The sequence below is a fragment of the Sprattus sprattus genome (genome assembly GCF_963457725.1).
Source record: "Sprattus sprattus genome assembly, chromosome: 15".
NCBI lineage: Eukaryota > Metazoa > Chordata > Actinopteri > Clupeiformes > Clupeidae > Sprattus > Sprattus sprattus.
In genome coordinates, this window is record NC_137913.1 from 13,875,354 (window position 1) to 13,902,366 (window position 27,013).

Consider the following 27,013-nt stretch of genomic DNA (forward strand, 5'->3'; position numbering starts at 1 on the left):
AGTTTTAGGCAGGTGTGAAAAAATGCTATGAACTAAGAATGCTTTGAAAAATGTAAACGATAAATGTTTATTTTTTATCCATTTACATGGTAAGACTGAGCACAGCAACAAGACACAACGTAGTTATACTGCATCAGCAGGGTCTCTCCCAGACAAAGATTTCAAAGCAGACAGGGGTTTCAAAATGTGCAGTTCAAGCTCTTTTGAAGAAGACGTTGAGGATCGTAGACGCAGTGGTCAGCCAAGGAAACTTAATGCAGCTGATGAAAAACACATCAAGCTTACTTACCTTCGAAATCGGAAGATTTCAAGCAGTGGCATCAGCTCAGAACTGGCAGAAACCAGTGGTACCCAGGTACAGACATTTACTGTCCGGGGAAGTCTGGCCAGAAGTGGTCTTCATGGAAGAGTTGCAGCCAAAAAGCTCTACCCCGACAAGGAAACAAGGCCAAGTGACTGAACTAAGCACGAAAACATAGAAACTGGGGTGCAGAAACATGGCAGAAGGTGCTCTGGACTGATGAGTCAAAATTAGAAATATTTGGCTGTAGAAGAAGACAGTTTGTTCGCCGAAGGGCTGGAGAGAGGTACAACAATGAGAGTCTGCAGGCAACAGTGAAGCATGGTAGAGGTTCCTTTCCAGTTTGGGGCTGCATTTCTGCAAGTGGAGTTGGAAATTTGGTCAGGATGATTGGAGTCTTCAATGCTGAGAAATACAGGCAGATACTAATCCATCATGCAATACCATCAGGGAGGCGTATGATTGGCACCAAATGTATTCTGCAGCAGGAACATAACCCCAAACATACAGCCAATGTCATTAACAACTATCTTCAGCTTTAAGAAGAACAGAAAGTCCTGCAAGTGATGGTATGACCCCCACAGAGCCCTAATCTCTACATCATCGAGTCTGTCTGGGTTTACATGAAGAGACAGAAGAATTTTAAGAAGTCTACATCCACAGAAGATCTGTGGTTAGTTCTCCAAGATGTTTGGAACAATTTACTAGCCGAGTTCCTTCAAAAACTGTGCGCAAGTGTATCTGGAAAATTGATGCTATTTTGAAGGCAAAGGGTGACACACCAAATTTTGATTTAATTTAGAATTTTCTTCTGTTCCTTCACTGCATTTTGTTAATTTATGAAGAATTGATGAAAATAAACTGTTAACACTTCCATTTTTGAAAGCATTCTTAGCATTTTTTCACACCTGCCTAAAACTTTTGCACAGTACTGTGTATATATATATATATACATAATACGATACTAACTACTTACTGGCCGAGAGTGAGGTCATGCAGGTAAATATCAGACAGAGGCCGTAACGTATCGACCGAGCGATAGCGAGATTGATGCGGAAGTCTGATATACCTGCATGACCGAACGGTCGAGGTTTATTGAAATTGAATCAGTCCAGTGAATGATTTTAAATGGAAGAAAGGTAATTTGTATACCGCTATAGTTTTTTTTTTTTTTTTTTTTAAAGCTTCCAAAAGTATTCCCAAAAACTGAAGAAATAATGCAAAATTCAGTTATAAAGCCTTTAAAGTTGATGCAAACAATTTCAACAGGTCGCAACTCTTGTTGATTTCTTACTGTGCTATTACACCCTCTGAAGCATTATTTGGACTTTCTTGGAAAGAAGGAAGGAAGACAGATAGACCATTATAGCCCTTAAACTTTTATAAATATTGCAAAGAAAGCCGAGGTGTCAGTGAGTACAGTTTCCTACACAATCAAAAGGCACTTGGAACTCTGACAGGAAGAGGTCCGTCAGCCCCAAAACCACAACAGAATCAGAAGGCAAGGCGGCTCAAAGGACAACAGCTTCGAAGACTGGTCAAGTGGCAGTAAGAAAGCCATTGTTGAAATGGCAAAATTAAAAAAGAGGCTTGCCTGAGCCATGAAGCACCGACAGTGAGCTACTGAAGTACTGAAGACCAGAAGAAGGTCTTCTGGACTGATGAATGAAGAACAGGACCTTTCAAATGATCACGTAGGGGTTTTGAACACTGTTGAGTCGGTTAAAGCGTGGCTCCTCTCTGTGTGACACTAACTGTCAAACACGAAGTAGGAAGTGTAATGGTCTGGTTCCTCAGCGTGCGACTCCTCTGGGGGTCTTCTGCTGGATCCAGAGTCGGCGACTGGCACAGAGTGACTGGCGCCAAATGCAGAGTGACTGGCACCAAATGCACCATGTCCATGCAATACCCTGTAGTTTATGCCTAGTTGGTCTATTTGGTCAGGGGTTCACCCTTAAGCCAAATTTAGCCCCAAGACCTCCAGTCAGAATTACCTTAAAAGACAATATCAAGACAGTAGGCTTCCAATGATGGAATGGCCAACACAGTCTCCAGATGTAACCCCCAGGAGTCTGTGGCTAGTTTTAAGCACTTTTACGGTTCTAATATGATACCTTTGAAAATGTAAGCAAACTTTTGTTTGAATTCTGCACACATTCAGGTACAACGATATTTAAGTAGAATGCATATTTGTATCTAAAAATCCCCATCAAATTATCATACTGTAAAAAGTATTTTTTTACTTGTGCGGGATGATGTGCAAAAATATAACCACAGTGAAGATCTGTTTGATTATCTAAGGTCTTGGGTATGCTATATGAACCACAGTAAATATCTGTTTGAGGTGATTCTGTAAAGTCTTGGTTATGCTATACGCATAAAATATCTTAATCACTAAGTTCATGTGAACAAAAAAATGGCCATCTAACTTTTATAACACTGACATTGTAGTATCAAAAGGCATGATACTGATCAAGGGAGGGGCTGTTAACAATTCTTCGCATCAAAATATTATACTCCTCCGTGATTTGAAAATTCAGTGAAAAAAATCATCAATTGACTTAATTTGTTCATGATGCTACATATACTCTTATTTACTGCGCACATTTTGCAAAAAAAATAAGACTTGATGTTAAATTGCAGCTTATTTCCACTTCTTCTGGCCCCCTGATTGTGCACAGTCTGTCTCAACCACTGCCACTCCAACTCGTTTGTTGTCAGGTGTGTGCTGGATTGACGTAAGGTTGGCATTTAGACATTCTTTAGAAGTTCACAACGTAGCTGGATCTAGTACTGTTCTCTCATTAAAAGTTAACTGAACTACTCACACATTATGCTATTCTGCTTTCCATTCAGTTGTGAAATTGTAAATAGTGTTCGAACATGGTATTAAACTCAAAGCAAATTGAACAGAAGACTTGATCATTCCTGGCCTTACTCCACCGATATTCTACTCCCTCATATTATCTTTCAGTAGGCCTATGCATGGATTTAGGAAAAGGCATTTATTTTGAAATGCCATCTCTGTGTAAGAACAACAGCTGAATGTACATCTTGATGCAAAAACATGCCTTAAACAACAGTACAGGATTGGTCTATATTCTCCCTTACAGCCATAGGTAATGAGTAGACGAGTAGAACAACTAATGAAGGGGTTGGTGTTCATCCTCTCCTACTGGTGCTGTAACTAAGAGATCTGGGAAAGTTGAGGAGTGTGTGTGTGTGTGTGTGTGTGTGTGTGTGTGTGTGTGTGTGTGTGTGTGTGTGTGTGTGTGTGTGTGTGTGTGTGTGTGTGTGTGTGTGTGTGTGTGTGTGTGTGTGTGTGTGTGTGTGTGTGTGTGTGTGTGTGTGTGTGTGTGTGTGTGTAAAATGGCAAGCCAAACAGGGATTATTGAATTTACTCTGATATGTATTGAATATGTATATACAGTGAGGTCTGATGTTTATGGGATGAACTGTACTATATTTACAACAAATCCTGATATTCATGGAATAAGCTCTGTTATATTCAACGAAAACTGAAATGTATGGAATACACCCTGATTTTATAAATATATTTTGATCTTTGATAAATAGGTAACCATTTGTAATAGCCCACTATTAAAAGCCTTCTTAAAGCACCATGCTGGAAATTGAATAGTACTTCATGCTTAAGAATCTCATGAGGTAATGTCCTGTGCCAGCCCCAATAGGCCTTCTTTGTAGTTGAAATGATTGAATGGTGCTTAACTAAATCTTCAAATGTTACCAACTTGGGGTCAAAACATTCACACAGTTAGTACTATGATCACACTATGTGATAAGTGCGGTGCGATTTATCTTCATAGTACTTAACTACATATTTGAATATTGCAACTTCATTTGAGTTTGTATTGGGCAAACATTGTATCCCCACTTTGAAATATAAAACTGCTTATAACTGGTTGATTAGGGTCCATGTCATGTATTTTATGCATAGATAATTACAATGTTCAGTATTTTCATTGTTTTCTTTTTTGTTGTATAAAATAAACAACATGAATAGCAATAATCAATACAGGGGGTAGTTAGTGAGATAATCAGCGTCATTGTTGGCAGCCTACAGTCATACCAAGCAGATACTTTTAGATGCCTCTTTCTGACTATTGTGTTAAACTAGGCCTCTCTCTCCCTCTGGCTCTGATTGTTTCAGATGTGCCTGATTTGCTGGGGCTGCCATTACCCATGTTAATGAAGGCCAGAGTGTGACCTGTCAAAACAGAGAAGAAGTGGAATCCACAAGAAGTAGTTCAACATCCACAAAATGCACATTACAGCATAGGGATATTATTGGGCAGGTACAGAGTGGAAGAAAAGGGTTTGGGTTAGGTGACAGTTGGAAAGTATCGGTTAAAACTACATTGCCGGAGAAGGCAGATGGTAGCCAGCAAGGCAAGAAGAGGAAACTAGATGAGCAGCAGCTGCTTTTCAGGCAAAGCAAGGGCATTGGATACACTGGCATAAGTGTGAGAAGAGGAAGATTTGCTGGGGTGAATTGTGGGCTATGGACACCAACCACATTTTGGAGCCACTTATGATGATGTCCTCTCAACCCCAGCACAGAACCTCAGTCAGTGGGTGGGTGGAGATGGAATATGCAAGTTGTATATGGGTTTTGGCTCATTGCAACATATTCTGGCAAACAGTACTGGCAAATGTGGGATTGGAGATTGCTGTCTTATGTCAGAAGGTAACTTCAAGTTCCCAAGTGTATGCTATGAGAACAGTCATGGTGTTCTGTCTTCTGAATGTGAGTGCACTGTTTACTTAATTGAGGTAACAATTCCCTTTGAAGATGCGATTGAGCACGCCTTTGAAAGGAAGAAGCTTCAGTACGTGGAGCTGGTAGCGGAAGCGAGGGAACGAGGTGGGAAAGCACACAGTGGAGACCAGTGGAGATAGGCGTTAGTTGGATTTTGGTTTTCAAGGACGGTCACTCAAAGGAACTTTCTAGTCCATCTTCTCTCTTCTACTCCTCTCATTAACCCTCCAGCTCCCGTTACCACAGTTTGTTGTTCAAAGGTCACATTATCATAACAATCAATAAAATTACAGAAACTAAGTATTCAAATGAAAATAAAATAGGCTACCGGCCACTGAAAAATAAAATACATTTTGACATTTTTAAACATTTGTAAATATTTTTTACGTATGGAAAATAAAAGGAAAATAGTGTAAGTGTATAGGAAACCCAAGATAGTTGCTAACACAAAGAGAATGGACAATGTATTGCAAGGGCTTTCAGAGCTGGTGGACATTCATCTTGATTCATTCATTCAAGATACCCTGTGTGTTCCACAAAACCGTCTCATTTTCAGACAAGTTCAGAACTGAAATGCTTTGCTTCTCCAGAACCATCCAAAACCTGCTTCACCCCTGACTCCAAATAAAGCAGTATGGGAAACGCGGAAAATACTAACAATGAACAATATTTGGCAACTGTCTTTTTCAGTTCTTACACTAGCCTCCCGTGATTAACAGGTGCCAAATGTTGACGTAGAAACTTGAGAACTGATGTATTAGCTTGAATAAAACATATTTCAGATTACTGTAGATATAGATATAGATACCATACTGTACAGGAGCAAACCATTCAAAATTACCTCTCGGTTCTTCACCATTTCCCTGCTGGATGTTGTCCCTAAATGCCTTTTGAATCGGCTTTGTGTTTGATATTACAACACCTCTTAGGTTCTTACAAAAGGGCTCATCTCATGACTCATCTGATGGTCTGCTTTGTTTGCCTTCACTGCCTCCAATGTGACGCAGCAGGAAAAAGAAATACAATGGGACAGGATACTCAGTCATACCAGTCATTAGTGATGATACAGATGATCAAAGCCAGACACCACAGGGTGTTAGCTTACACTGAAAAGGTGCTGTGTGGTAAAAAAAAAAAAAAAAGAAATTCACAGCTGTAACTCAACACAATAAGTCAGAGTGGATTGTTACAAAAGGCTCTTGCAACATATCCCACACAAATAGGTTGTGCTTCATAGGGCTACATATCACTGCAGACCCGTGCATCTCCCACAGAGTGTTACCCTGTGAATTCCCTAGAGCTAAACCAACGGGTTCTCATTAAAAGAAACATGCCTCCTAACAGGAACATACAGCTTGGTGTAATAAAAGCAATAAAATATCATCAGTCTGTCATGCTGCTCCCATGTACTTTGCTGCGTAGTTACCACTACCCGCACTATAAATAGATAAAATAATTTTATGTTGCTTCCAAGAAATCCTAAAACTGTTCAAACTTGTTTTCCCCTTTTCTTAATGTTGCCCTCTTTTGCATTAGGGCTTCAATTAAACCTTGAAGAAGAATTTTCCACTGGAGTTAATGAGTGCTGTCGGAAACTGCAGTCTCACTGAGAGGGCATGGTTGGAGCTTAGCAGACGGAGTATACCACCGAATTTATTAAGTAACAAAAATTATAAAAGTTTCAAACAGGTCACAGCATACCACTTTGTTACAAGACTCCGTTCAGGGTAATTACATTTTATAGACCTTGCTGCTTGAAGACTGAAGCTGGAAAGAGTAGATTCTTACCAAGCCGTCAACAATGCTGTAGGTTTCATGAGTGTGTGTGTGTGGGTGGGTGTGTGTTTTGGTGGGTGTGTGTATGTGAGAGAGAGAAGGGGAGAGAGAGGGTGAGAACGAGAGAGATGGCAAACCAGAAACAAAGTGGAGAAAATGTGGCCCATCTCCAAACACAGTAACTTGTTGGCTAATTTGACCAGAAGGCACACACTGTTAGAGGCCGTTGCATTGGGTCTGGCCAGACACCATGTCTTGATTTTGCTGGACAGCTTACGATTATTTTAAAATGAATTATTTTTGGCCACTTATAGAAAGGTTTAAAGGCACCCAGTGCAACTTTCGAGGCTTAAAAATAAACATTCAATTTCTAGTCTTTTTTACACGTAGTAGGTTTCAATAACTCCATGCCATTACATAACGACATTCAAGGAGCAAAGATGAGACGTCGTCGTGTAGTGAGAACTGAGAGAAAATCGTAAACAACAACAATCGGTTTGGATCATGCAAAAGGGTCTAAACTTTAGATTCTAAAGCATCTGTCAAAAGGAGTCTTTCAAATCTGTGTGGTAGCTTTAAGGCCAGGAGTCTTTACAATCTGTGTGGTAGCTTTAAGGCCAGGAGTCTTTACAATCTGTGTGGTAGCTTTAAGGCCAGAAGTCTTTACAATCTGCGTGGTAGCTTTAAGGCCAGGAGTCTTTACAATCTGTGTGGTAGCTTTAAGGCCAGGAGTCTTTACAATCTGTGTGGTAGCTTTAAGGCCAGGAGTCTTTACAATCTGTGTGGTAGCTTTAAGGCCAGGAGTCTTTACAATCTGTGTGGTAGCTTTAAGGCCAGGGGCCGTATTCACAAAGCCTTTTATCTTACCACTAGGAGTGCTCCTAACTCGCGCTAAAACCTTTTACGTTGGAGTCATTTCTTAAAAGTGATTCACAACGGGGCTCTGAGACCTACTCATACTAAGGATAATACCAACTCCTAAGCTTAAGATAAAAACTCCGTTGCTATGGATGACGTCCATTCTCATGCACGAGTTTAGAAGCGGTGCGTACGGTGATTGGTTGCTGACAGGCGCTCTCATTCAAAACTCAGTCCTAACATCCCCCTAACGATCCCACTAAATCAACAGAAAATAAGAGAATAACCTAGGCTTCAAATGAAGTCATATTAAATAGTTATGGATAGTGCACTTAGCAGAATGCACACGCATGATGACAAGTTTGTGCATCCAACGAGAATGACGCTTTGCACGTTAGAGAAAGAGAAATTGCCGAAAAAAACACGGAAATTGCATGAAATCAAGGAAGTAATAATTAAAGCTCCCTGCAAACTATTAGGTAATCGGCATATTTCCAGCCCTTAAACACTTCAAATATCAGTCCATACGGCTCTTTAAGTCCTCCTGCCATAATGGACGAAACGAGGGCGAGACGTAAGAGAAAGTCGAACTGGTCCCAGGACCAACTGTCCATGTTGGCCCAGAGTGTGCTGGAGAGGAAGGGAGTTATAAAAGCTAAATTTGGCTGTGGGGTGACCACAAAAAAGAAGCGTGAGGCATGGGAGGACATATGTGTTAACATAAATACTTCATTCCCTGCCGTGTGTCGCTCTGTCGATGACTGCGAGAAGCGGTGGTATGCGCTCCAGTCACAATGTAGGATGGAGATTGCGGAGTGGACTTTAAAAGAGCCGTCGCGGCTACAGGTATTGTGTCACCAAAATAGGCCTCATGCGTATACTTGCATGTTGTAGTTCAACTGTGCTCCCGGTTGTGGATTGAGGAAGGGTGTCAAAAGCCATGTCTTGCATGGATGGCCACTGTCGCCAACAAGTGGCATCCAGCAGGTACATGGTGCCGCTCAAAAACCTGGCGCAGACCGCTGTCCATTAAAATGCGCAAATCGTAGAGTAGATCCAGGCCACTTCGCAACAATATCTATGATTGTGAAATTTGGATCAAACACTATCTGTGTATTAATTGAATGTACCTTTTTGCGGATTACAAAGACGTCCTTATTATTACAAAGACGTCCTAATTATTTGAATGTGTGTTCCATCGATGGCACCCACGACACCGGGCATTCCTGCAATCGCCATGAAATTGACCTTGATCCTTTGAAGTAGGCGATTGTCCAAAGGGAACCGGATAAACTGTTGAACAATGTGTGGTCTACAGAGTGCGGTGATTGTTTGATGAATGATTCGGCTTACTGATGATTGCGATATTCTGTAGTCGTCTTCGTTGCAAAGTTGCATTTTCCCCGTAGCCAAAAATCTTAATGTTATCAAACATTTAACTTCCGGACTGATTGGGTTGTTTCGATTAGTTGGAGACGTGATTGCATCCCGCACTAATTCTAGTAAAATGTTGATTCCTTCACGGTTTAAGCGATATCTTCTCAACAATTCAGAGTCGTTCATTGTCTCCAATACGTTGCGCCTGGCTTCAGCCATTTTAAGACTTTTTGTGAATAGGTCTTAGTGACTTAGGAGTCCTCATGAGGAGTTTTAAGCTGTCCTAGACTTAGGTGCTACTTTTAGGGATAAAATATTTTGTGAATTGCTCTTAGTAAAAAAAATAGGAGTCCTACATTTAAGACTGACACGCCCATTATTTTTAGGAGTTTCTCCTAAATTCGCCACTTATGAGCTACTTTTAGCCCTAAGATTCTTTGTGAATACGGCCCCAGGAGTCTTTACAATCTGTGTGGTAGCTTTAAGGCCAGGAGTCTTTACAATCTGTGTGGTAGCTTTAAGGCCAGGGTAAAGTAGCCGAGTCTGCATAACGTTCAGGTCTGTACTCGGTGCACATGCTGCTAATTTCGTCACCAGCATGGACTGTTCACACAACACAAAAATGTCTTGTCCACATGAACCTGTGCACATGCTGCGTATGTGCAGGCACACTTTGAAGCACAGGCCCAGGGTCAAGAGCACTTAGCAGATGCATAGTAAGACTTTGAGTTGAGCTTACTCATGACTAGTAATGGTGCTCCCTGTATTTGTGATAAACTGAGAGTTTTCATTTCACACTTTTGAGAACCATAGCTGAACTAGATGACCTGCAACAGAATGTAAACATGTTAAAAACACCAGCTAGCCCATCTTGCTTTTTCTCCAGAGGAGTACAGGGTCATGGTAAATGGTCATTGTGCACAGAGACATGTCCGCAACATCAGAAACAGCAGCATACTGAAGTAGTAAACACCAAGCACACACCCACATCCACATTGCAATAGAGCACACCTTTGGTGCTTGCTGCATTCTTTAGCCTTCATCTGAATGTACATTCATCTGATTTACAGGAAACCTGTAATCATTTGATAATATTTATATCCAGTCGAGATACATAAACCGAATAGAAATATTATTTTATGATTTCAAAACCTGAAACAAATCCAACTTTTCTTGAGACACAAAGATTCAATGAATTGCTAGACACATTAAACACATGAATTCATCGTAACGACATGGGTACCATACTAAAAAAGTAATCTCTTTTGTGTGTGTGTGTGTGTGTGTGTGTGTGTGTGTGTGTGTGTGAGTGTGTGGGGGGGCTGTGTCAGGCTGTGCTCCATTACTTTATAACCACTGTGATATCATGACTTTCGATGAGCTTGATTCACCAACAAGCAGGGTTTGTTTTCCCTCAAAAAGAAATAACATCCATCATACTAACAGCGCCGGAGCATCTAAAGGGATAGTCAATATTGAACAGTTTTAACATTTTCTCACATCAACAACTCCACATGTTCTGCCCTCCTCTTTTTGATCCGATGTTTTCTGGGCGTTCATTAAGTTATTTACAATAAAGTGGTCTATGCTGTGGGAAATTCTCTCTCATCATGGTTTGGGCTTCTTTCCCTGGGCTTTATAATTCAAATGTGCACTTGATCGAGGGCTTTTAAAAAGATATGACTTCGTCGTAAATCAGTGTTGGATGTGGGCCCATGGCTATTTTCAGATAAATAAAAAAAAATCCTCCAGTTTTTCTCATTGCATGAAAACACATTTCACTCAAATGGCTCCTCGTAACATCTGCTAGGCTCAATTAAAAACTGCAGATGAATGTACACAATTTACAGTGCCATCTAATATCAACAGGGCCCCATAAGCCAGTTGAAATCTTAAAAAATATAAAAATCGGAGATTGTATGGAACTATTTTGCATAAGAAATATGGTCTAAGTGAACATTTTGGTGTACGGTCGGTTATTTACTTGTCAACAAAACTTTATTGCTATTATAATATTCACATATTATTAATCTTTGTAATCTCTGAAACCTTGTGTGGCCAGTGATCTACATTTATGTATCGCTTTTCTATTGTCATATTGAATGGAAAACTATTCGGTTTTAGAGAGCCCTTGTCTTAACGGTGTGTGCTGTGAATACATTTTGGAAGAACAAATATGGGGATCTTGGTAAACAAATGTTTTTCTTGACCCAAGGGAAAATTCTGTGTCAGAGACTGCACACATTGAAGCAAGCAACTAAGACGAAAGGGTTTGACCCACAATACGTTACAACTTTGGGAATGTTTAACTTGACTGTTTGCACTGGCCTAAGCACAAACCACAAAGATGCCAGCCCTTTGTATGTCCAACTGTCCTTGACATTTATATTTGCCTTGTGGAAATAAAATCTTGCACACATGATTTATAAGGTCAATGATTATCTGATCAGGATGGTGCCATCATAATCTGTTAAATTAGTACAGCTGTATCATAGAAGGACATTTGTACATAGAAATAGCTGTACTACTACTTACCTGATACCTGTGACACCTTGATATGCAGTTTTACACAGGATAATAACCTACGCCCCAGATAGAAAAAGGCCAGTGGACCATTGTCGGCCCACTGGGGTCAGAGCTGGCGATATACAAGCCTTTTGCTCATCGGTTTTCAAACAGTCCACTGGGGAGTTATACATTAACGGCTCACAGTTTAGCCACTGGCTTTAAGAATATTTTTGTCTTTATTTATTTACACGTCTTTATTCATTTTCACCAACCCTTAGAATTTTCAACATATACATAACATACGTCTTTAATTGACCAAGTCAATTTCCACCTTGAGAGCCGTCTAGTCCCACGAGCTTCATCTATTTAGCGACTGATATTTTAAATAGACTATGTCAAGGATATTATTTAGAAATTCCTGGATCTATATATCTATTTTATACACTGATGGAGATCATTTCCCAGCACTGTTAATGACTTAAGAATATATGAATCAAGTGCCTTGTATTAATATATACCTTGTATAAATCAGGTACTTATGTAAGCAGGAACATGGCTTTTCTGTGTTTCTGCATGTGTGTAACTTAGAATATTAGGTGCCACTGAATCTGCATTTCTACAAGAGCATGTTTAGACCAGAGGTGATTAGCTTCTTCCGACCTTGCAAAACCATCCGTGCCTCGGACGTCAGAAATCCACCACGTGGTTTTCCCTGCTGAACGCTAAACTTCTGTCTATATAAACCTTGTGCAATGTGTTTATCATTGCTTCACTTTCAGCTGTGCTGGGAGTGAGCCCAATTGCAATTGTTGTTTGTCTAATAAATATACTTATATGCAGCTCCGGAGTCCTGAGGTAACTGTGTAGTGAGAGTTTCAAGTGTTATAAGCAAAATGTGCGTCCAGGGGCAGGGGGCGTGGCGGTGGCGGTGAAAAAAAGATATGTGTTGTCCCTTTTTTCCAGGGCAGAGCAATGTAATTTTGTCTATTTTTTTATACACTGTATATGGGGCTTGGTGTTCTGTGAGTTTCATGGCCTTACTCTACACCTGATGGGAATACAACATTTATTTCCCTTCGCTCCAACATGCAGACCAGCTTCCCCCTTCTCTCTTTGCGCCATGGTAACGAGACAGCCCACCTTCATCCTGCTCAGGGGTGCTGTGAACAAGCGTGGGCTTCCCGGGAGAGGAAGGGGAATGTTTTCCCAGGGAGGTTCAGTGTCGGCGGAACCCAGCAGGAATTTCATACCACCTCTGAGGGGGCTGTTTCCCAAAGACACAACGCACGTCCTTACATAAGCCTGCTATCAATATGGATTATGAGACTTACACAAGGAGAAAAAAGGGCCTGCCGTACTGGACAGAATGTCCAGCTACAAAGCATGTCCACTGGGGTATACATAACCTCTAGACCAGAACAGTCCCTACCCCTACCAGTCCGTTAGACTAAGCATGCATCACCTGTAACACATGCAAGGCGGTGTGTTGGGTATTTCCCCTGCTTTGATAGTGGGTCTTTAGTCACTGAGTGTTTCCTGCTTTAATCACTCGTTGCTTTCTTAAACATATAGGCCCTCACATTGTGCCTGCAAACAGTGAACATTACGTCCATCCCCTTCCCCGAGGGCTGGTGAAATGCACCAGAGAGAGGAAATTAGTTTCTGCTGATCTATTTCTCCACTTCGGTGCGTCATGATGATGTGTCAGAAATGAATACCTCGCCGTCTTTGCCCAGTGTCGTCACGTTGAGTGCTTGGCGGAAACTCCCGGGATCAGTTGATGAGCTGCGCCGCAAGTCACATCTGCTTGTCCGACTTTATGGGCATGAATGGCTGTATTGCACAGCATCATAGATACCGTAAACGTGCCTGGTGTCATGGGGAACTGCAAATGTTTTAAACAACTGTCAGTCAAACAGAAGTCCACAGCTACCATCACCAGCGACAGAAGTGTGGGTTGAAGGGGAGGCATAAGGGGACTCTGCTGTACTGTGATGGGAATCTCTGAGCAGTGAGGGTTTGCAAATTCCCAGCCCTATGACAAGACGGCCTGTTGGGATTTTATCTTCGATTACCTCTGTGTAATCTGCCCTTTAGCTCAGCAGTGCTTCCTGCCGCATATGAATCAGTATGTGTGTGTGTGTGTGTGTGTGGCTTTGGAGTCTGTGTACGTGGTTGCAGGCACACATACATGTGTGCATATCTGTGTTTGCGTGTTAGTGTGTGTGTGTGTGTGTGTGTGTGTGTGTGTGTGTGTGTGTGTGTGTGAGAGAGAGTCCATTTGGAACTTCCTACCCACTTGTTTAAAAACCCGGATGGCAAGCGTCTGATAAGCAGGTTGGTGGGGCCGCCAGCAGGATAGGTGACATTACTGCCAACCTTTACCAGAGGAGGTGGAGTAGGAAGTGCACCCACTGAGCAGGAAAGAGAGTGAAGGGAGGGAGGGAGGGAGGGAGAGAGAGAGAGAGAGAGAGAGAGAGAGAGAGAGAGAGAGAGAGAGAGGGAGAGAGGGAGAGAGGGAGAGAGAGCGAGAGAGCGAGAGAGCGAGAGAGCGAGAGAGCGAGAGAGAGAGAGAGAGAGAGAGAGAGAGAGAGGGAGAGAGAGAGGGAGAGAGGGAGAGAGGGAGAGAGAGCGAGAGAGAGAGAGAGGGAGGGAGAGAGGGAGAGAGGGAGAGAGAGAGAGAGCAACGTGAGAGGACAGCGGAAAGGATTCAGGGACCTAAATTCTGAGACAATTTTTTTTGTTCATTGAAATGAACTCAGTGTCTCACAGAATTTGCCTTTAAATGGAGGGAAGTTCTCCTCTGGAAGTCTTATAAATGTTTCCATGCAAGTGTGTTGACTATCATTCAGATGTTGTTGTATTCACACTGCACTGGATGGCACCTGTGACCCTGCTTGCTGTGAGTGAGAAAGGGCAGAGCTGAAGAGGAGCATCACTCCAGTCTGTTCCTATTCGTAAAACCTGCAATAAAAGATGAACCACGTTTCCTGAAAGTTCAACAGACCATTCAGTAAAGTAAAACAATCCTTGGGGTTCAGTCCCTCTCCATCATGCCGTCATCCCCATGACTCATGCATTGATTATTAATCACCCTTGGTAGTCTGGAAAAGTGTTTCTTATTTCTTATTCACATCTGATATAGTAATACATCTTGGCTAGGACATAGTGCATGTTTTTTCTCATTTCCAACTTAAAAAAAAATAATCATCCCGTTAAGCTGTGTGAGGTTGACAGTGTAGGCTGCCACACTTATTTAAAATTGTATGACCAAGAGCAATGGTGCTATTTTGACAGGTACCCAGCAGTGTGTTTATGTGTGTGTGTTTGTTTGCGTGTGTGTGACTCTGTGGGGTGTGTGTGCTTGTCTCTGTGGGTGTGTGTGTGTGTGTGTGTGTGTTTTATGTGTGTGTGTGTGTCTCTGTGGGTGTGCCTCCTCTGTGACCCCATGCCATCCAGTCATTCCCCTTTTCTTTCCTCTGACTCATCTGTGATGTCAGGCGTGTGTGTGTGTGTGTGTGTGTGTGTGTGTGTGTGTGTGTGTGTGTGTGTGCGCGTCTGCGTGTGTGTGTTGGAGAAGGCAACAATTCCAGTTGGATGTATGAATTAATTCATTGCTACACCTCTGACAGTGTATAACTGCCTTCATCACATTTCACTTTGTCCCATTAACCTTTCACAATAAAGGTCCCTGGTGTTTCCAGGGCTCCTGCTATGACATGATTTGCCCCTGATGTCACACACTCCTCCATTTCCATGACCTAGAAAACTCACTCACAGCCCATCGCTGGTCAGTTTGTGGCTAATACAAAGCTAATCTCCTTCAGTTACCACCCTAAGATCAGAGAGCAGTCAAAGAGCACCAATAATTATTGTGTTTGCGTACCGGTTAGTGTTCAGGTCAAGTTCAGATACCTTGGGTTCATATCAGTATCTTACACTCTGCGGATCATAGCAAAGGTATTGCCAATATCTCATCAGTTTACATACGGACCACTGACATTGAAATTCCACAAGGAACTCCACTGACATTCAAATTCCACAAGGAATTCCACTGACATTAAAATTCCACAAGGAATTCCACAAACATGACATATATCACTGTATATCTACAGTATGATGGAACGGATGCATTCCAACCTTTACATTTGGGGTAAAGTCTTACCATGCGCACAAAACACACACACTTTTTGTCTGCTTCTCTCCTGATTTCACTGACAGGCCTAGCAGCCTCCTGCCACACAATGAGGTTGAGCACATCCTTAGCGATGGCAGCTGTTTACATGCAGGTTGTTAGGGAGCGATGACTTCTGGGGCCATAAGGAAAAACCCTATTTGCTTTGGCCACAAAGGAGAATTCTAATTAGATACAGTACGTAGGACATGAGAGGGCTGTGTTTGTCCTTAGAGCCACTCCTTCAACTGTTTCGCTCCCACATGCGGTAAAATCACTTCCTCCATCAGCGTAAGTACAGGTGTGTGTGAGAGTTTATGAGGGAGATATGTGTGAGTGTGTGCCTAGATACACAAGATGTGTGTGTGTGTGTGTGTGTGTGTGTGTGTGTGTGTGTGTGTGTGTGTTAGACAGAGATATGCGGACGTATATGAGTCAGTGTATATGATTATTTTTATTATTTGGTTCATGTGAGAGATAAGTTCTTGTGTTTGTGTAATGTGTGATGTTTAGATTAGTCAGTATGTCCATGATGTTTGTGGGTATGTGGTGCACTCATAATGTATGTTTGTTTGTAATATGTGTGTTCATAATATAAATGTGTGTGTGTGTCTGTGTGTGTGTGTGTGTGTGTGTGTGTGTGTGTCTCTGTCTGTCTGTCTGTCTGTCTGTCTGTCTGTGTGTGTGTGTGCCTGTCTGTCTGTCTGTCTGTCTGTCTGTCTGTCTGTCTGTCTGTCTGTCTGTCTGTCTGTCTGTCTGTCTGTCTGTCTGTCCTGTCCGGGCCGGGCCGGTCAGGGCCGGGCCGGGCCAAAATATGCCCCTGTGTGTTAAAATGTTTAATCTTAAAAGTCTCTATCATGAGATGTACAGTCCTGGACATGGCCAAGCATGTGTGATCAAATATTGGGTTTATGGGAAAGACAAGAATGCAATGCATCTTATCCGTTTTATGTGAATGCAATGCATTTTATGTAACATTAAATATTTGAGAAATAAAGTAAAACTATGTGAGTGTCTATTTACATAACTGTGTTTATGTCTGTACATGTGTGCTTTTATGATATATGACAATGTGTTCATAATTTTGTGTGTGTGTGTGTGTGTGTGTGTTCCTTGTCTGTTGATGTGTTTATGCGTGTCTGCATGCACGCATGCATGTGTTTGAGCTCAGCCCTGCATGTCTGCTTCAACCCGAAAAGCTGTTCCAGATCTCTGTTTTTTCACATGGATATTATTGGAGTCATCTGCCTAACACACAAGCACAACCATCATATGTTACTCTAATAACACCATCAGTAAGAGCTAATTCTTTAATTGTCATTTTCTTTCTGGCACACACAGCAATGATGATCCAGGCCTGAAAAAATCAGTACGTGTGATAGCTTACAGAGATTCATTTGAACCATGCCTTATCCAGTTATTGCCTTGGGGTAACTGAAATGTGGAAGAATGATATCACCTGTTGGGATGTTCCCTTCTTTGCGTATCCTGGTTTTTGCATGAAGATCCTGACACTGAATGCAGGCAGGCAGAGCAGGGCAAATAAGGGAGAGAGGGAGGGAGGGAGAGAGGGAGGGAGAGGAGATCGAAAGAGAAGGGAACAAGATTGGTTGAGGTTGTGGAATTGAATTTTCATTGCAGATTAGCAGTGAGCACCCTTATCAGAAATAATACACACTCACACACAGTATGGTACAGCTGCTCACATACATACACATCACCCTTTCCCCCCAAGAAATGCTTTTCTCAGACACACACACACACAAGCATAGTTGCACTCACACTCACAAATACACACACACGCACACAAATATACATACACACACACAAAGGAATACATATACATATGGGACATATGGAAACACACACATATGCACATAAACAACCCCCCCCCCCCACACACACACACACACACACACACACACTGGCTTATCTGAGGCCCCAGGCCTTTATTGTAATGAAAAGGCATCTGAAATGACCAGAGGAAGGTGAAGACTAGCTTATGGCAGAGTATCACTGCACCATCCATCTCTGCTTCTCTGTATCTCTCTGTATCTTTTCCATACAGCATCAGTCCAGGAAGAGCGAGCACGAAGGGTGGGAGGAGCGTGGGCAGGAGCCGCACTGCATGTGGAGATGGAAGTGAGGGGGAATCTCTGATAAACGATGAATCTCTGCACACTACTCACTTCTGTGTGTGAGCGTGTGTGTGTGTGTGTGTGTGTGTGTGTGTGTGTGTGTGTGTGTGTGTGTGTGTGTGTGTGTGTGTGTGTGTGTGTGTGTGTGTGTGTGTGTGTGTGTCTGTGAGAGAGAGAGCATGAGTGAAAGACTGAACTACACCTCTTTGCCTTCCCATTTAGATAACTCACTGTAGGTGGTGCGTTATCAGCAATGAGAAGTAGTCTCTTTTCACAAATGTAGAACTCTTCACTTTCATGCCTTGTCACCAATAGTGTACCCTGTTGAAATGTAGCCCTTTAGTGCTAACCCCATTAGTGAAAATAAGCCTCTGCAATTGGACACTGGACACTTGACGACTTGGACATTACTTTCTCTATTGGCTGGGTGGTACCTCATAGGAAACTGGGTACTTATACCAGATGATCCTTTTGTTGTACTTTGTAGTGGATACATTGGTCATTGTATGTTTAATTCAGAGTTAAGGAGTTTGAAACGATTCTGCAGAACTCCTTCAGAAAGGCAGTAAAGAAGCTTCCTTACAAATCACAAACAACTCAGCTTTCCACATAAGTCATCACCATGGCATTGCGCTCAAACTCTGAACACGTGATTAATAACGTATGCACACTCACACACTATTTGGTATGAAAATGAATATGTGTAAAGCTTAATATTCATATAATTTGGTAGTGTGTTGTACTGACACTGAGATATGCATGTGACATTTTTTGAGGTGTATCTGTTGTTGCCCCCTCGTGAGTATGGAGGGGGGTGAATCTGGGGCGCCAGATACCACTGTTCCGTCTTCTGGGGGTGTCATGGGCCTAAACAACCAAACACTGACAAAGGAAGGTACCTACTTGATAACCCCAGTGAAATGCTCACAAAGCCATCTTTATTGTTGTTGTTGATTGTGGTAATGTATCGGTATGATGGTTAAAGTGCATCCTGTTATCTTATAAGACTCAGGCTAGGCTGTTGAGTACTTGCATGTGACAGTCAGCTCTATCAGTTGAGTTTCTCACACTTGGCAAGAGGGAAACCATCGCATATTTCCTCTCTGTATTCATCCATTTGTGTCATTAATCCAGTATTCAAAACTTCCTACCCATTATTAAAATGGGCTAAAATTAGGGCTTTGGTGAGAGGCCTTGGTGTATCATATGAATTTAGGCAGATGAGTGACATGAAGTCAACACATGGAGTGATATCCACCTCCGAGAGAGTGAGAATCATACCAGCAATTTTTTTTTTGCCAAGTTCTTCTTTGTTGACTTATTTTCATGATGCACAACAGATGAGGAACAAGGGTATTCACAGGCACCAAAACCACATGAGCTGACACTAAATCAGCTCTGAGCCCCATGGCTGTGTGGAAATAATCAGTGATTTTTATCTCTCCTGTAATACCAGTGGGACAGAAGTATACTCTTGACACTTCCAAAAGCAGCACTGGCTGCCCCTACCGCTGTGGTCCTGCTTTAAACAGACCATCTGTTATGAGGGGATGAAAAGTAGCTTGAACCACTTGATGAGTCAGGTATTACTGTGCTGATGGATCAGTTTTGCGATGCTATGTGCTTTAGCGCCCCCTACTGGAGAGCCGAGGAAGTGAACAGACGTTTCTGTCACACATGCCTTCCAAAATACGATCACATCTTCATTTAGCAGTGGTTTTACCTTGACCTGGAAACAGCTTACAGCTGATATTTTAGTCATCAGATTCAGTATATCAATCAAATTCACAACCAGCTACCTTTGCAATGTATTTCTGTGTTCACAAAAAAAGCATATGGATGGATTTCAATCAGTTTATTTTAAGACTATTTTGATGCAAGATTTCATCCACTGGATGAACTGCTGAAGATATTTACACAATTAATGGTATACAATGTTAAAAGAAGAAATAGTCTTCTTGGTGTATTTTGAATCAAGGTTTCTGCTCTTTAAGTTAACTGATAACTTTAATTTTAGTGTTAGGTGTGAATAAAAGACTCATCTGACACCTTTGTGTAAAGAAACAGGTTCGGGTAATAGAGCAATATCTCTGGAGGGTAACGCACCTATTTCATGTAATGTAATTCCAGTAGTGTAACTATTCATATTTGCAGTATAACATCTACATCTCATTTAGCTAAAATACATATTGATCTCTGCAAATAAGTATTCAGGAATAACCTATTAACAATACATCTCTACTATTGTAGCAAATCATTGTATAGCTTTTCAAAATATATCTATAAATATTGTCTAACAGTGTAGCTATTAGTGCAAGTAATAATAAAAGCTAAGGTGAGGCACCAAATGCAGCAGTATGGCAGGTAGTTATTAGCATCAGGCTAATATGTCATGCCTGATCAGAGACCACGGGTTCCAGGTCACAGAAACAGTTTGGAGGTGAGCTTGCTGAGAAGTGAGGCCTCTGTTGTAGCCTTCTGTGCGGGTCCCGCTGTGGCGTTGCTCTGTGCCACCTCTGCTCCAAGGGGGTGAGTGCTGGGCGAGACGGAGACGCCCCGTGTTCGGTCCCGCACGGTCTTCAGGAAGCTCATGATGCCCGAGCCGCCTGTGCCCCGCTCCTCCAGGGCAGTGGGCGCCTGAGCGATGGTGCTGCGCTCCTCCCCCGAGGCGTCGCCCTCGCCCCGCAAACGCAGTTCCTGATGCACAAGTAAAATGTTTACGTTCACTCGTAGCCTCGGAGATATACATATTGTACAATTCAATTCACCAAGAAAACCATAGTATAAAAGCACCATTATGAAACTATATGTAAAAAAACATCAGTTCAAAATATTATTTTAAAGCACTTGCATTCAGCAGCTATCCATTCTTAATTGTTTGTACCACTGTCTCTGTCTTTTATTAGACCTCACACTATAATGGTCGTGTAACCACTCCTCATCCTAATTAATAAAGACCTGCTGAATTTAACCAGAAACCACAAACATTAGGAGCGGAAAAAAAATGAAAGACCATCACTCAGATGCAATAAGAAGATACGGCACCTTGGCACGGGCAGCTGGCACGGTGATGAACCGTGAAACCACGTTGATGTGGTAGTTCCGCAGCGCCACAAGCTTGGCCACACAGTGCTCGTAGGCAGAGGTCAGAGGCTCACTGGCCCGGTCCAGCACAAAGTCCCGCAGGGAGGGGCGAGACAGGGAGATGTCCTCGATGAACTGCGCGTGAGCCGGGGGCATGTAGTGTGACCTCATGCGTGTCAGAAAGGCACCTGCACGGAATACAAACAGATACAGTAAGGTATGCATATACTGTGTACAAACACATAAACACACACACACACACACCAACACACACACCCACACAACATACACACATACATCTATGTAAATGCCTGCACCCACTCACTGAGACAGAAGAGAGGTAGACACTACTGATGCTGATTCTTGGAGAAGCATAGGTTAGCATATAACCCAACTGGTACTTTTCCCGTGTCTTCTTCACATGAGAGCAGATTGATTCTGTTTTTGTGGAGAACATGAGGTGTCTCCAAGTGCGATCATGAGGTTGGAATTCTGAATTGTGTGTTAAAAAGTGTGTGAGTATCTGTTTATGACTGTATATGTCTGCTTTTATGATAGATCTGAGTGTGTGTGTGTGTGTGTGTGTGTGTGTGTGTGTGTGTGTGTGTGTGTGTTTGATCTTTCATACCACTGCTGGCCTCGTGTTTGACCCCAAGCAGCTCGTCAAAGCAGTGTAGCAGACTGCTCTGAGCAGCGCTACCTCCAGAGTACTCCATCGGCTCCACCTGCACGTCCTCATACACCAGACCATCCGCCATCGACGCGTTGTCTTTCCATCTCCAGGGCACAGACAACACACATCACAGATGCAGCACTCACACACATAACCACAAATAAGAATGCTTTTGTACTTTTTGTTGCAACATAGAGACTAATACTAGATACGTATATACTAAAATGCATTCTAACATAGTTTTACAGATTCTAGGGGGCAGCATTGCAAATTATATGATTGGCATAATGGCATTTATAGGCAAAATTGCTATGTCTGTACTGACAAAAGCCTGCTAATTTCTCATTGTACAAATACTGAAGTGATTTGCGATAGATAAAGCCACAACATGGGCATTTGACAAAAAAAATGTATTACCAATTACTTTATTTACATAATAAACTCTGAAAATAGGAGTGTGTGAGAAAGAGTGAGAGAGAGAGACAGAGAGATAGAGAATTTAAGAGAATGCAATGCTGAATGGATGACTTTTATCATAAACATGACCCAATATAGCCTGTTTTCAAACAATACCAACTCATGGGACACACACAGAATTTGAACTAACATACCACTCTCGTTTTGAGTGTCAGATTGTATCTAGGAATGCACTCCATATTGAAGGTTGCGTGCATGTGTATCTAAAAATACCACGTTTAAAATCTACCTTGAGCATACCAAGGATATGACCTCAAGAAAATACCAAGGATATGACCTCTGCATCCTCAATGGTAAAGACAGGCATGTTGTCATAACTTACCCTGAGAGGTATATCCTCATGATGCCATAGAAAACAGCTGGCTCCACGTAAACTGTAACACAGACACATCCGCCACATTTACTTATCCAAACATGTTATTGTAGCTACCTCTATTGTAAAACACAGGTGGCTACTTTAATCAAACATGATATATGAGAGTATGATTCCCATTCACAAATGGGTCATGACTGTTAAATGCTACATTCACTAGTGACGGTAATGAATTACACTAAAGAGAGATAATTTTTTTTTACTAATACTCCCCTGGTAGTTCCCCACTTGAATAACTGAATTTTGTCTTTTTTAAATGCATTAATATTCTTATAATGAAAAACAATGTATTACCTGTATTTATTTACCTACCATGCATTAATTTGAGAGCCTCCCTCATGCAGTCTATGGCTATACTGATGGACTCCAGAGCCCTGGTTACCATGGTAACATCACCTTGATTGACTCCATTGATAACCTCAGGAATGGCCTGTAATACCATGACAACCACACTGAGGTTAGGGGACTGTACACAACTGTGTTAGTGATGTGGTGTGAAAGTTTCTTAGAACTGTCCTCACCCTGATTCCGGGTACTGCAGCAAGCTCCACAAGCAATGTGACCATGAAGAACCCATGCACGCTGTTCCCACCAGGGAGAGTGAAAAGCAGCTCCAGGTTCCTACGAAATGTTATTGTCATCTTTAAAGGCAAGAGAGCTTTATGAGAGTAGAATGTTTCTAAATGATCTCCTCTAATTTGGCTACGTGTTTTCCTCTGTATGGGAGAATCAACAATGTTTTGGTTTTGTATCACTGAAGAGGCAAATGGCCAAATATGAAGTGGAAATGTGTTTGAGCTTAGAATCTAATACACCTATGCATGTTTCACACCTATACATGTTTAAAAAATATTCATACATAAGGATCAATGAATGTATATGGAGTCAGTTTATAGTCTGCATATAGACTGTATATAAAGTCTATACAGTCAATGTCAAGAACCATATGAAGACAACTGAAAAAGGGTAATTCTATATCCTCCTTTGTGAATGTCCTCCTCTGCTGGTGAGTTTAAGGTGTTACACAACACTGATGAGAACTACCCAAAGGAAGACTTTGAAAAGAGCACTTACTCCATACTGAACACACTGGTGTAAGTCATCCATCAGCGACATGAAAGAGAGAGGAAAGCCTTGAGTAAACTCTTTGTGCCATTTTTCTTTCGCACATTTCTACCCGTGCTTATTTCCTAACAGTAAGTCATGTGTAAAACATTCAGTGCAACTCCACGTAGTAGTGAAAACATTCAGGATGGTGCCTGGCAGTGACTTGCTGGATGTTTGCGGAGGGCTGGACAAACTTCACTTACCCCTGTGGATCCTTCTTTTTCCAGTTGGCAAGTACCGCGTCAGCATGAGTCAGAATGGGGGGCAACCCCAGTTTCTGTGACACGGCCCAGTATGGCACAGCCAGGGTGCGTGGCAGCACCTACTCAGACACAGACAGACAGACAGACAGACAGACAGACAGACAGACAGACAGACAGACAGACAGACAGACAGACAGACAGACAGTACAGACAAGAACACTTCATGTAAGATGTACATTACATTTACTGACAATGGATAGAGGAATTAAAAAAGTATATTGCATTCCCAGATTTCGCTCAGTTTGTTCAAAGACTGTAAAAAGCATGGACAGCATGGTGGCATGCACTTACGTTATGAAGGAATGAAGCCATAATTGGTCGGCTATACATTTGCAGAATTGTGCAGTAATTGATTTTTGCCCCCAGAGCAAGCATAGTAAACAGGTCAGGCCCTCCATGTTTGGGTTAAATCTCCACCATTTTTTAGTTCCTTCTGGTGGCTTCACTTTTTATGTGAGCGTACACTGTCTATGCTTTTACAGTCATTGGTTCAAGCTCACTGAGCCCACAATCTCTCACAATATATACAGACGTTTACAAAATATGTCATTCTGTGAAAAAGTAATGTTCATATGGAGAGATGTTGCGACCCCATGCGCCCCTGCAGGCGGTGTAGTGGCCATGCATGGCCTGCCGGCAACAGTGGGGAGGATGAGCCCAGGTTGATTGACTGTAACCCACACCAGGGGAGGTGTGGGGGGACAAAAAGGATCAGTGGACACCTGTCGCTCTCTCTCGAGCTGACTCTCTCTCAAGCTGACTCTCTCTCATGCTGACTCTTAGCATAAAGGCGTCAAAGACACCCAAGACACGTTGTTTGTGTTATACCTTGTATGGACTAAAATAAATACGCTTAATTTTGTAAGATAACTTTGTTCGTCTGCCTACAATGTTTATGTTGCGGCCACACGAGCTGGCTGTAACTAGAGAGGAGACATTTCAGTTATGATTAGCACAAAATTCATTCAAATTCATTTGCCATTGGTTGGGTACTTCCCACAAACCTCTCACTGTCTGAATCAAGAACATTTCTCTTTCTCTTCAAGCTAAGCATAAACACCACTTAGCACAAAAAGAGATTGCATACCTTTACTGTATCGTTCTCTCCCTCCTGCCACACGTAACCCATCGTCATGACGCTGAGAGTCAGGTGAGCCAAGCGCAGCTCTCGATGGCCCTGCAGCAGATGAGCCTCCAACAGGGGCATCTGGAAGATGAGAATGACATGAGACGAGAATAAGCAAACAAACAGTATGTTATCATATCCTGGCTCGACATTCGTCACATGACTGCAGTGCACTTGATGGCCCACACATTTATAGAACACATGCTGCCTAAAATACTGAACAGATATTGGAACATTTTAACATATCAACAAAGTAAAAAGTGTTATGCTCTGACTTAAATTGAACATACATCTATGCAACAAGGACTGTGACCTAGTGACTATTTCTTAAAATGTGTTGACATTATTTGGGGAAGCTGTGTTTTCTACACAGTTGTTTAACATTAGGCAAAACCTAGAGACCACACTTTTACCTTCTGAATACATGCTCGCAGTGAATGGGAATCGATGAGCTCTGTCACATTCTTGGCAATTTCCATCCAAGGTTGATAGTATGGTGGCAGATCTTCCTTGGGAAAATGGTAGGTTTTGATTTTGTAGTTGTTGTAAGAAGAACACCCTTTAGATACCAAACCTGACTGTTAATTGAAGGTATTAGGTTGTGTAACATCTGCATTCATTTGTAAAATATATTCAAATATAACAGTTTCATTCCCTGATTAAAAAGTGATTTGTGTAAGTCAGGAAGCTTCAAATCCCTTCTTGGATCACAGTGAAACATGTTTATGATAAATTCATCCAATAAAAAAAGGAAAACCTAAAGAGATGTCCTTAGTGTCTCTCAGACAACAATGAAAATAAATTGAACTAAAAGTGAGAAATAGGATTAAATCTCCTGCTTCTCAGATTTCTATATGGACCAAATTTCTGCTGTGGACTTAAAGGAGAGACCGCAACAAGGTTGCAAATTATGGTCAGTTTTTACTTAATTTTTAGACCTCTCAACATAACCTTTAGACATCTCAAGATATCTGTGATTACATTGAAACATATATGAAAAAACAATGAGTGTCACATCTTGGTGTCCTGAGCTTCCAAAGATCCATCTTTGAGAACTAAAATGTTCATATGGGATAAGATATATATTTATAATTAGATCAATGTTTCATATTCAATATCACACACTAGTCCTGAATTTTCCTATAAAATCACCACAAGCATAAGACCTTGGAAACTATGTAACCTTTTCAGAGAGGGATACTTTTAAAACTTAACAATTGCATTATCTAGAAACAGCTCAAAGGCCAAATCAACAAACAACTGGTGAGAATTTCTCAGAATGCAACTCAGTAGTCTTAGCTACTGTATGCAAATAGGTTAAAGTTGCAAAAACAATCAAACTCAGATCCAAGTAAATGAATTCCAATTGATTTCTTACAACACCCCCCCCCCCCCCCCCCCGAAAAAAAAATAGCACAAAGTTTTATATTAACTGCAAAAGGTCATTATTTTGTTGCAGCAATAGATAAAGGTCATTCTCAGAATGTATAAAAACCGAAATAGCACAGAAGGGAAAAAAAGAAACTAGATAACACTAATGGCTATTCAGGTAACTTGAAAAGTCATTGTATCTTGCAGTGAATCACACAACTGCAGTATTTTATATCAAATTCAATTTGATTTTTTTTTTTTTAAATAGCATTGAACACTGACTGAAACAAAGACTTTTCTTCAAATTGAACAAATGTCAGGATAGATTTAGATTGCATCACAGTTCCTGAACACTATATGTAAACTGAACACCATTTTTTCACCAAATGCCTGATAGAACACAAGCACCACAAGTGTCTTTACCTACCAGGGGTTCAGGCAGCACAAAGCCATATTCCTCTGAGACATGGTACCACTGAAGACGGAGAGTCTGCAATAGATCTGAATTTTCTGCATCCATGCTTCCTGACAGGTCCACCTTCCCCCAGAGGGTGACTGTCACCGGGTTTGTAATGTCAAAGAGACAGTGAAGACTACAAACAGTATTTGAACACAACACTCTATAGA

At 41.7% G+C, this 27,013-nt stretch overlaps 1 protein-coding gene across 1 annotated transcript; it reads right to left on the bottom strand.

Annotated features, from left to right (window-relative positions):
* Window positions 1-20,333: 20,333 nt before the first annotated feature.
* On the bottom strand, window positions 20,334-26,902 carry ido1 (indoleamine 2,3-dioxygenase 1; the record flags this gene model as incomplete). The annotated part of the gene is given in 12 exon segments (XM_080852260.1): window positions 20,334-20,609; window positions 20,958-21,184; window positions 21,625-21,773; window positions 22,469-22,520; window positions 22,832-22,949; window positions 23,041-23,140; window positions 23,594-23,608; window positions 23,830-23,948; window positions 24,977-25,096; window positions 25,429-25,548; window positions 25,550-25,574; window positions 26,814-26,902. Coding segments are annotated over 12 exon segments (1,410 nt in total).
* Window positions 26,903-27,013: the final 111 nt, after the last annotated feature.